The sequence below is a fragment of the Eucyclogobius newberryi genome, unplaced genomic scaffold (assembly GCF_026437365.1).
Source record: "Eucyclogobius newberryi isolate DKJ021-1_F unplaced genomic scaffold, fEucNew1.0.hap1 SCAF_3, whole genome shotgun sequence".
Taxonomy (NCBI): Eukaryota; Metazoa; Chordata; class Actinopteri; order Gobiiformes; family Gobiidae; genus Eucyclogobius; species Eucyclogobius newberryi.
In genome coordinates, this window is record NW_027315945.1 from 41,465,508 (window position 1) to 41,477,650 (window position 12,143).

The 12,143-nt window shown below is 41.2% G+C and overlaps 1 protein-coding gene across 1 annotated transcript in view; it reads left to right on the plus strand.

The window, feature by feature from the left end:
• Positions 1–1,276: 1,276 nt before the first annotated feature.
• Positions 1,277–12,143, plus strand: part of LOC140374627 (uncharacterized) — a 24,083-nt gene continuing 13,216 nt past the window's right edge. Inside the window, exon 1 of the mRNA XM_072461556.1 lies at positions 1,277–1,325. Within this exon, the coding sequence (XP_072317657.1) occupies positions 1,280–1,325 (46 nt within the window). The 5' untranslated portion in view covers positions 1,277–1,279. The remainder of the gene's footprint in view (positions 1,326–12,143) is intronic.

The window sequence follows — 12,143 nt, forward strand, 5'->3', positions numbered from 1 at the left end:
CAGTTATTATTTTTCTATGACGAACATGTTTTTAAACTTCTGAACCGCTCTTCACCCGGAGAGGGTCACGACCCTTCACCTTCGTGTGGGTTAGGGTACGGCCCGAACAGCAGTGCTGAGTACTCTGCATTAATACTGCATTAATATATCTTGGACCAGGTTTAGTCCTGGATTAGTCCTGGATTAGTCCTGGTTTAGTCCTGGTTTAGTCCTGGTTTAGTCCTGGTTTAGTCCTGGTTTAGTCCTGGATTAGTCCTGGATTAGTCCTGGATTAGTCCTGGATTAGTCCTGGTTTAGTCCTGGATTAGTCCTGGATTAGTCCCGGTTTAGTCCCGGTTTAGTCCCGGTTTAGTCCCGGTTTAGACCTGGTTTAGTCCTGGTTTATTCCTGGTTTAGTCCTGGTTTGGACCTGGTTTAGTCCTGGTTTAGTCCTGGTTTAGTCCTGGTTTAGTCCTGGTTTGGACCTGGTTTAGTCCTGGTTTAGTCCTGGTTTGGACCTGGTTTAGTCCTGGTTTAGACCTGGTTTGGACCTGGTCTAGTCCTGGTTTAGACCAGGACCGCGCCCACAAACAGATTTTGTTTTATGTAAAACAGGTTCAAACTTGGCTCTGGTTTGAATTTCAAATTAGTTCTTTCCAAATGAGGATTGACCTGAGTCCAACCTGAGTCCAGACCTGACAGCGCCACGGTAAGACCGGACCTGCGTTAGACCTGGTTTAGACCTGGTTTAGTCCTGGTTTAGTCTTGGTTTAGTCCGGGTTAAATGCTGGTTTAGTCCTGGTTTAGTTCTGGATAGTCCGAGTTAAGTGCTGGTTTAGTCCTGGTTTAGTTCTGGTTTAGTCCCTGTTTGACTTGGTTTAGACTTGGTTTGGTTTAGTTATAATAATCAGAAATTATCTGTGTTTTCAAATGTAAGAACGTTCTTTAAATTGTGTTTAAACTGTGTTTAAATCGTATCCGTGTTTCATTTATTTCCTGGAGCGATTCACATTTTAATCCATTACATTTTGGTCAAATGAATCGTGCACATGATGTTGAAACACGACAATGAATTATATTTGCATATTTGGAGCGTGGGCTTTTAACAACCTGAAGCGGAGTTGAATTAGAAATAGAGGCGTAAAGGGTTAAAGAGTAAAAACGAGCGGGGACAAAGCACAACCTTGTCCTGTTGACTTGGAAATGCAAGAAAAATGGAGGAGAATTCATGAGTAAAAACAGCACTTAATGCGTCTCTAACGTCTTATTTGTCTCTAAAAGGCCCTGTTGTTCCTGCGACATGGCTCTCCAGCTGCTCCTGCTCCTCCTGCTCACAGTCTCGTCAGGTAAAACTTACTTCATCTGGTGTAAATGCAGTATTAATGCAGCATTAATGCAGTATTAATGCAGTATTGATGCAGTATTAATGCAGTATTGATGCAGTATTAATGCAGTATTAATGCAGTATTGATGCAGTATTAATGCAGTAATAATGCAGTATTAATGTAGTATTGATGCAGTAATAATGCAGTATTGATGCAGTATTGATGCAGTATTGATAAAGTATTGATGCAGTATTGATGCAGTATTGATAAAGTATTGATGCAGTATTGATGCAGTAATAATGCAGTATTAATGCAGTATTTATGCAGTAATAATGCAGTATTAATGCAATATTGATGCAGTAATAATGCTGTATTAATGCAGTAATAATGCAGTAATAATAATGTATTAATGCAGTAATAATGCTATATTAATGCAGTATTAATGCAGTATTGATGCAGTATTAATGCAGTATTAATGCAGTATTGATGCAGTATAAATGCAGTATTGATGCAGTATTAATGCAGTATTGATGCAGTATTAATGTAGTAATAATGCAGTATTAATGCAGTATTAATGCAGTATTGATGCAGTATTAATGCAGTATTGATGCAGTATTAATGCAGTATTAATGCAGTATTAATGCAGTATTAATTCAGTATTAATGCAGTAATAATGCAGTATTAATGCAGTATTAAAGCAGTATTAATTCAGTATTAATGCAGTAATAATGCAGTAATAATTCAGTATTAATGCAGTATTGATGCAGTATTGATGTAGTATTGATGCAGTATTAATGCAGTAATAATGCAGTATTGATGCAGTAATAATGCAGTAATGATGCAGTATTAATGCAGTAATAATGCAGTATTGATGCAGTATTGATGCAGTATTAATGCAGCAATAATGCAGTATTGATGCAGTATTGATGCAGTATTAATGCAGTAATAATGCAGTATTGATGCAGTAATAATGCAGTAATGATGCAGTAATGATGCAGTATTAATGCAGTATTGATGCAGTATTGATGCAGTATTGATGCAGTATTGATGCAGTATTGATGCAGTATTAATGCAGTAATAATGCAGTAATAATGCAGTATTAATGCAGTAATGATGCAGTATTAATGCAGTATTGATGCAGTATTAATGCAGTATTAATGAAGTAATAATGCAGTATTAATGCAGTATTAATGCAGTAATAATGCAGTATTAATGCAGTAATGATGCAGTATTAATGCAGTATTGATGCAGTATTAATGCAGTATTAATGCAGTAATAATGCAGTATTAATGTTGTATTAATTGAGTATTAATGTAGTATTGATGCAGTATTAATACAGTAATAATGCAGTATTAATGCAGTATTGATGCAGTATTAATGCAGTATTAATGCAGTAATAATGCAGTATTAATGAAGTAATAATGCAGTATTAATGCAGTATCAATGCAGTGTTAATGCAGTAATAATGCAGTAATAATGCAGTAATAATGCAGTATTGATGCAGTAATAATGCAGTATTAATGCAGTAATAATGCAGTAATAATGCAGTATTAATGCTGTATTAATGCAGTATTAATTCAGTATTAATGCAGTAATAATGCAGTATTAATGAAGTAATAATGCAGTATTAATGCAGTATCAATGCAGTGTTAATGCAGTAATAATGCAGTAATAATGCAGTAATAATGCAGTATTGATGCAGTAATAATGCTGTATTAATGCAGTAATAATGTAGTATTAATGCAGTAATAATGCAGTAATAATACAGTAATAATGCAGTATTAATGCAGTATTAATTCAGTATTAATGCAGTAATAATGCTGTATTAATGCAGTAATAATTCAGTATTGATGCAGTATTAATGCAGTATTAATGCAGTAATGATGCAGTATTATTGCAGTATTGATGCAGTATTAATGCAGTATTAATGCAGTAATAATGCAGTATTAATGCAGTAATAATGCAGTATTAATGCAGTATTAATGCAGTAATGATGCAGTATTAATGCAGTATTGATGCAGTATTAATGCAGTAATAATGCAGTATTAATGCAGTAATGATGCAGTATTGATGCAGTATTGATGCAGTATTAATGCAGTAATAATGCAGTATTAATGCAGTATTAATGCAGTAATAATGCAGTATTAATGCAGTAATGATGCAGTATTAATGCAGTATTGATGCAGTATTAATGCAGTATTAATGCAGTATTGATGCAGTATTAATGCAGTAATAATGCAGTATTAATGCAGTATTGATGCAGTATTAATGCAGTATTAATGCAGTAATAATGCAGTATTAATGCTGTATTAATGCAGTATTAATTCAGTATTAATGCAGTAATAATGCAGTATTAATGAAGTAATAATGCAGTATTAATGCAGTATCAATGCAGTGTTAATGCAGTAATAATGCAGTAATAATGCAGTAATAATGCAGTATTGATGCAGTATTGATGCAGTATTGATGCAGTAATAATGCTGTATTAATGCAGTAATAATGTAGTATTAATGCAGTTATAATGCAGTAATAATACAGTAATAATGCAGTATTAATGCAATATTAATGCAGTAATAATGCAGTACTAATGCAGTATTAATGCAGTAATAATGCAGTAATAATGCAGTATTGATGCAGTATTGATGCAGTATTGATGCAGTATTGATGCAGTATTGATGCAGTACTGATGCAGTATTAATGCAGTATTGATGCAGTATTGATGCAGTATTAATGCAGGATTAATTCAGTATTAATGTTGTATTAGTTCAGTATTAATGCAGTAATTATGCTGCATTAATGCAGTAATAATGCAGTAATAATGCTGTATTAATGCAGTATTGATGCAGTATTGATGCAGTATTAATGCAGTATTGATGCAGTATTAATGCAGTATTAATGCAGTATTGATGCAGTATTAATGCAGTAATTATGTTGTATTAATGCAGTATTACTGCAGTATTAATGCAGTTTTGATGCAGTATTAATTCAGTATTAATGCAGTATTGATGCAGTATTAATGCAGTATTAATGCAGTATTGATGCAGTATTAATGCAGTAATTATGCTGTATTAATGCAGTATTAATGCAGTATTGATGCAGTATTAATGCAGTAATTATGCTGTATTAATGCAGTATTAATGCAGTATTGATGCAGTATTAATGCAGTAATTATGCTGTATTAATGCAGTATTAATGCAGTATTGATGCAGTATTAATGCAGTATTAATGCAGTATTGATGCAGTATTGATGCAGTATTAATGCAGTAATAATGCAGTATTGATGCAGTATTAATGCAGTATTAATGCAGTAATAATGCAAAATTAATGCAGTATCAATGCAGTATTAATTCAGTATCAATGCAGTGTTAATGCAGTAATATTGCATTAACAATGCCGTAATAATGCAGTATTGATGCAGTATTAATGCAGTAATAATGCTGTATTAATGCAGTAATAATGCAGTAATAATACAGTAATAATGCAGTATTAATGCAGTATTAATGCAGTAATAATGCAGTAATATGCAGTATTAATGCAGTAGTACAGCGTTTATATTCTGCTTCTAACTGTCTCTTCTCACTGTAAACCAGTTGTAATGTTAGGCACTGTGGCTTTAACCCGGATCTAATCCAGTTTCTTTCATAAAAACATTCTGGAGCTGTCTTAGTTTGTGTTCAGTCAAGTCAGACTGCGTTACATTTCACTGCAGGAGAACATGGTTAAAGCCACACTGCGTAACATGTCACTGCAGGAGAACATGGTTAAAGCCACACTGCGTAACATGTCACTGCAGGAGAACATGGTTAAAGCCACACTGCGTTACATTTCACTGCAGGAGAACATGGTTAAAGCCACACTGCGTAACATGTCACTGCAGGAGAACATGGTTAAAGTCACACTGCGTCACATGTCACTGCAGGAGAACATGGTTAAAGCCACACTGCGTCACATTTCACTGCAGGAGAACATGGTTAAAGTCACACTGCGTCACATTTCACTGCAGGAGAACATGGTTAAAGTCACACTGCGTCACATGTCACTGCAGGAGAACATGGTTAAAGTCACACTGCGTCACATGTCACTGCAGGAGAACATGGTTAAAGTCACACTGCGTCACATGTCACTGCAGGAGAACATGGTTAAAGTCACACTGCGTCACATGTCACTGCAGGAGAACATGGTTAAAGTCACACTGCGTCACATTTCACTGCAGGAGAACATGGTTAAAGCCACACTGCGTCACATTTCACTGCAGGAGAACATGGTTAAAGCCACACTGCGTCACATTTCACTGCAGGAGAACATGGTTAAAGTCACACTGCGTCACATGTCACTGCAGGAGAACATGGTTAAAGCCACACTGCGTCACATGTCACTGCAGGAGAACATGGTTAAAGCCACACTGCGTCACATTTCACTGCAGGAGAACATGGTTAAAGTCACACTGCGTCACATTTCACTGCAGGAGAACATGGTTAAAGTCACACTGCGTAACATGTCATTGTAGGAGAACATGGTTAAAGTCACACTGCGTCACATGTCACTGCAGGAGAACATGGTTAAAGCCACACTGTGTCACATTTCACTGCAGGAGAACATGGTTAAAGTCACACTGCGTCACATTTCATTGCAGGAGAACATGGTTAAAGTCACACTGCGTCACATGTCACTGCAGGAGAACATGGTTAAAGTCACACTGCGTCACATTTCACTGCAGGAGAACATGGTTAAAGCCACACTGCGTCACATTTCACTGCAGGAGAACATGGTTAAAGCCACACTGCGTCACATTTCACTGCAGGAGAACATGGTTAAAGCCACACTGCGTCACATTTCACTGCAGGAGAACATGGTTAAAGCCACACTGCGTCACATTTCACTGCAGGAGAACATGGTTAAAGCCACACTGCGTTACATTTCACTGCAGGAGAACATGGTTAAAGTCACACTGCGTCACATGTCACTGCAGGAGAACATGGTTAAAGTCACACTGCGTCACATTTCACTGCAGGAGAACATGGTTAAAGTCACACTGCGTCAAATTTCACTGCAGGAGAACATGGTTAAAGTCACACTGCATCACATGTCACTGCAGGAGAACATGGTCAAAGCCACACTGCGTCACATTTCACTGCAGGAGAACATGGTTAAAGTCACACTGCGTCACATTTCACTGCAGGAAAACATGGTTAAAGTCACACTGCGTCACATTTCACTGCAGGAGAACATGGTTAAAGCCACACTGCGTCACTTTTCACTGCAGGAGAACATGGTTAAAGCCACACTGCGTCACATTTCACTGCAGGAGAACATGGTTAAAGCCACACTGCATCACATTTCACTGTGTCACATTTCACTGCAGGAGAACATGGTTAAAGCCACACTGCGTCACACTTCACTGCAGGAGAACATGGTTAAAGCCACACTGCGTCACATTTCACTGTGTCACATTTCACTGCAGGAGAACATGGTTAAAGCCAAACTGCGTCACATTTCACTGTGTCACATTTCACTGCAGGAGAACATGGTTAAAGCCACACTGCGTCACATTTCACTGCAGGAGAACATGGTCAAAGCCACACTGCGTCACATTTCACTGCGTCACATGTCACTGCAGGAGAACATGGTCAAAGCCACACTGCGTCACATTTCACTGCAGGAGAACATGGTCAAAGCCACACTGCGTCACATTTCACTGCAGGAGAACATGGTTAAAGCCACACTGCGTAACATTTCACTGCAGGAGAACATGGTTAAAGTCACACTGCGTCACATGTCACTGCAGGAGAACATGGTTAAAGCCACACTGCGTCACATTTCACTGCAGGAGAACATGGTTAAAGTCACACTGCGTCACATGTCACTGCAGGAGAACATGGTCAAAGCCACACTGCGTCACATTTCACTGCAGGAGAACATGGTTAAAGTCACACTGCGTCACATTTCACTGCAGGAGAACATGGTTAAAGCCACACTGCATCACATTTCACTGCAGGAGAACATGGTTAAAGCCACACTGCGTCACATTTCACTGTGTCACATGTCACTGCAGGAGAACATGGTTAAAGCCAAACTGCGTCACATTTCACTGTGTCACATTTCACTGCAGGAGAACATGGTTAAAGCCACACTGCGTCACATTTCACTGCAGGAGAACATGGTCAAAGCCACACTGCGTCACATTTCACTGTGTCACATTTCACTGCAGGAGAACATGGTTAAAGCCACACTGCGTCACATGTCACTGCAGGAGAACATGGTCAAAGCCACACTGCGTCACATTTCACTGCAGGAGAACATGGTTAAAGCCACACTGCGTAACATTTCACTGCAGGAGAACATGGTTAAAGCCACACTGCGTCACATTTCACTGCAGGAGAACATGGTCAAAGCCACACTGCGTCACATTTCACTGCAGGAGAACATGGTTAAAGCCACACTGCGTAACATTTCACTGCAGGAGAACATGGTTAAAGCCACACTGCGTCACATTTCACTGCAGGAGAACATGGTTAAAGCCACACTGCGTCACATTTTACTGCAGGAGAACATGGTTAAAGTCACACTGCGTCACATTTCACTGCAGGAGAACATGGTTAAAGTCACACTGCGTCACATGTCACTGCAGGAAAACATGGTTAAAGCCACACTGCGTCACATGTCACTGCAGGAGAACATGGTTAAAGTCACACTGCGTCACATGTCACTGCAGGAGAATATGGTTAAAGCCACACTGCGTCACATTTCACTGCAGGAAAACATGGTTAAAGCCACACTGCGTCACATTTCACTGCAGGAGAACATGGTTAAAGCCACACTGCGTCACATTTCACTGCAGGAGAACATGGTTAAAGTCACACTGCGTCACATGTCACTGCAGGAGAACATGGTTAAAGTCACACTGCGTCACATGTCACTGCAGGAGAACATGGTTAAAGTCACACTGCGTCACATTTCACTGCAGGAGAACATGGTTAAAGTCACACTGCGTCACATTTCACTGCAGGAGAACATGGTTAAAGTCACACTGCGTCACATTTCATTGCAGGAGAACATGGTTAAAGCCACACTGCGTCACATGTCACTGCAGGAGAACATGGTTAAAGTCACACTGCGTCACATGTCACTGCAGGAGAACATGGTTAAAGTCACACTGCGTCACATGTCACTGCAGGAGAACATGGTTAAAGTCACACTGCGTCACATTTCACTGCAGGAGAACATGGTTAAAGCCACACTGCGTCACATTTCATTGCAGGAGAACATGGTTAATGTTACACTGCGTCACATGTCACTGCAGGAGAACATGGTTAAAGTCACACTGCGTCACATTTCACTGCAGGAGAACATGGTTAAAGTCACACTGCGTCACATTTCACTGCAGGAGAACATGGTTAAAGCCACACTGCGTCACATGTCACTGCAGGAGAACATGGTTAAAGTCACACTGCGTCACATGTCACTGCAGGAGAACATGGTTAAAGCCACACTGCGTCACATGTCACTGCAGGAGAATATGGTTAAAGCCACACTGCGTCACATTTCACTGCAGGAGAACATGGTTAAAGTCACACTGCGTCACATTTCACTGCAGGAGAACATGGTTAAAGTCACACTGCGTCACATTTCACTGCAGGAGAACATGGTCAAAGCCACACTGCGTCACATGTCACTGCAGGAGAACCTGGTTAAACCCACACTGCGTCACATTTCACTGCAGGAAAACATTGTTAAAGCCACAATGCGTCACATTTCACTGCAGGAGAACATGGTTAAAGCCACACTGCGTCACATTTCACTGCAGGAGAACATGGTTAAAGCCACACTGCGTCACATTTCACTGCAGGAGAACATGGTTAAAGCCACACTGCATCACATTTCATTGCAGGAGAACATGGTTAAAGCCACACTGCGTCACATGTCACTGCAGGAGAACATGGTTAAAGTCACACTGCGTCACATGTCACTGCAGGAGAACATGGTTAAAGTCACACTGCGTCACATTTCACTGCAGGAGAACATGGTTAAAGTCACTGCGTCACATTTCACTGCAGGAGAACATGGTTAAAGCCACACTGCGTCACATTTCACTGCAGGAGAACATGGTTAAAGCCACACTGCGTCACATTTCACTGCAGGAGAACATGGTTAAAGCCACACTGCGTCACATTTCACTGCAGGAGAACATGGTTAAAGCCACACTGCGTCACATTTCACTGCAGGCGAACATTGTTAAAGCCACACTGCGTCACATTTCACTGCAGGCGAACATTGTTAAAGCCACACTGCGTCACATTTCACTGCAGGCGAACATTGTTAAAGCCACACTGCGTCACATTTCACTGCAGGAGAACATTGTTAAAGCCACACTGCGTCACATTTCACTGCAGGAGAACATTGTTAAAGCCACACTGCGTCACATTTCACTGCAGGAGAACATGGTTAAAGCCACACTGCGTCACATTTCACTGCAGGAGAACATGGTTAAAGCCACACTGCGTCACATGTCACTGCAGGAGAACATGGTTAAAGCCACACTGCGTCACATGTCACTGCAGGAGAACATGGTTAAAGTCACACTGCGTCACATTTCACTGCAGGAGAACATGGTTAAAGTCACACTGCGTCACATTTCACTGCAGGAGAACATGGTTAAGGCCACACTGCGTCACATTTCACTGAAGGAGAACATGGTTAAAGCCACACTGCGTCACATTTCACTGCAGGAGAACATGGTTAAAGCCACACTGCGTCACATTTCACTGCAGGAGAACATGGTTAAAGCCACACTGCGTCACATTTCACTGCAGGAGAACATGGTTAAAGCCACACTGCGTCACATTTCACTGCAGGAGAACATGGTTAAAGCCACACTGCGTCACATTTCAATGCAGGAGAACATGGTTAAAGTCACACTGCGTCACATGTCACTGCAGGAGAACATGGTTAAAGCCACACTGCGTCACATTTCACTGCAGGAGAACATGGTTAAAGCCACACTGCGTCACATTTCACTGCAGGAGAACATGGTTAAAGCCACACTGCGTCACATGTCACTGCAGGAGAACATGGTTAAAGCCACACTGCGTCACATTTCACTGCAGGAGAACATGGTTAAAGTCACACTGCGTAACATGTCACTGCAGGAGAACATGGTTAAAGTCACACTGCGTCACATTTCACTGCAGGAGAACATGGTTAAAGCCACACTGCGTCACATTTCACTGCAGGAGAACATGGTTAAAGCCACACTGCGTCACATTTCACTGCAGGAGAACATGGTTAAAGCCACACTGCGTCACATTTCACTGCAGGAGAACATGGTTAAAGTCACACTGCGTCACATGTCACTGCAGGAAAACATGGTTAAAGCCACACTGCGTCACAAGTCACTGCAGGAGAACATGGTTAAAGTCACACTGCGTCACATGTCACTGCAGGAGAACATGGTTAAAGCCACACTGCGTCACATTTCACTGCAGGAGAACATGGTTAAAGCCACACTGCGTCACATTTCACTGCAGGAGAACATGGTTAAAGCCACACTGCGTCACATTTCACTGCAGGAGAACATGGTTAAAGTCACACTGCGTCACATGTCACTGCAGGAGAACATGGTTAAAGTCACACTGCGTCACATTTCACTGCAGGAGAACATGGTTAAAGTCACACTGCGTCACATTTCACTGCAGGAGAACATGGTTAAAGTCACACTGCGTCACATTTCATTGCAGGAGAACATGGTTAAAGTCACACTGCGTCACATGTCACTGCAGGAGAACATGGTTAAAGTCACACTGCGTCACATTTCACTGCAGGAGAACATGGTTAAAGCCACACTGCGTCACATTTCATTGCAGGAGAACATGGTTAATGTTACACTGCGTCACATGTCACTGCAGGAGAACATGGTTAAAGTCACACTGCGTCACATTTCACTGCAGGAGAACATGGTTAAAGTCACACTGCGTCACATTTCACTGCAGGAGAACATGGTTAAAGCCACACTGCGTCACATGTCACTGCAGGAGAACATGGTTAAAGTCACACTGCGTCACATGTCACATCAGGAGAACATGGTTAAAGCCACACTGCGTCACATGTCACTGCAGGAAAACATTGTTAAAGCCACAATGCGTCACATTTCACTGCAGGAGAACATGGTTAAAGCCACACTGCGTCACATTTCACTGCAGGAAAACATTGTTAAAGCCACAATGCGTCACATTTCACTGCAGGAGAACATGGTTAAAGCCACACTGCGTCACATTTCACTGCAGGAGAACATGGTTAAAGCCACACTGCGTCACATTTCATTGCAGGAGAACATGGTTAAAGCCACACTGCGTCACATTTCACTGCAGGAGAACATGGTTAAAGCCACACTGCGTCACATTTCACTGCAGGAGAACATGGTTAAAGCCACACTGCGTCACATTTCACTGCAGGAGAACATGGTTAAAGCCACACTGCGTCACATTTCACTGCAGGAGAACATGGTTAAAGTCACACTGCGTCACATTTCACTGCAGGAGAACATGGTTAAAGTCACACTGCGTCACATTTCACTGCAGGAGAACATGGTTAAAGTCACACTGCGTCACATTTCACTGCAGGAGAACATGGTTAAAGTCACACTGCGTCACATGTCACTGCAGGAGAACATGGTTAAAGTCACACTGCGTCACATTTCACTGCAGGAGAACATGGTTAAAGCCACACTGCGTCACATTTCACTGCAGGAGAACATGGTTAAAGCCACACTGCGTCACATTTCACTGCAGGAGAACATGGTTAAAGTCACACTGCGTCACATGTCACTGCAGGAGAACATGGTTA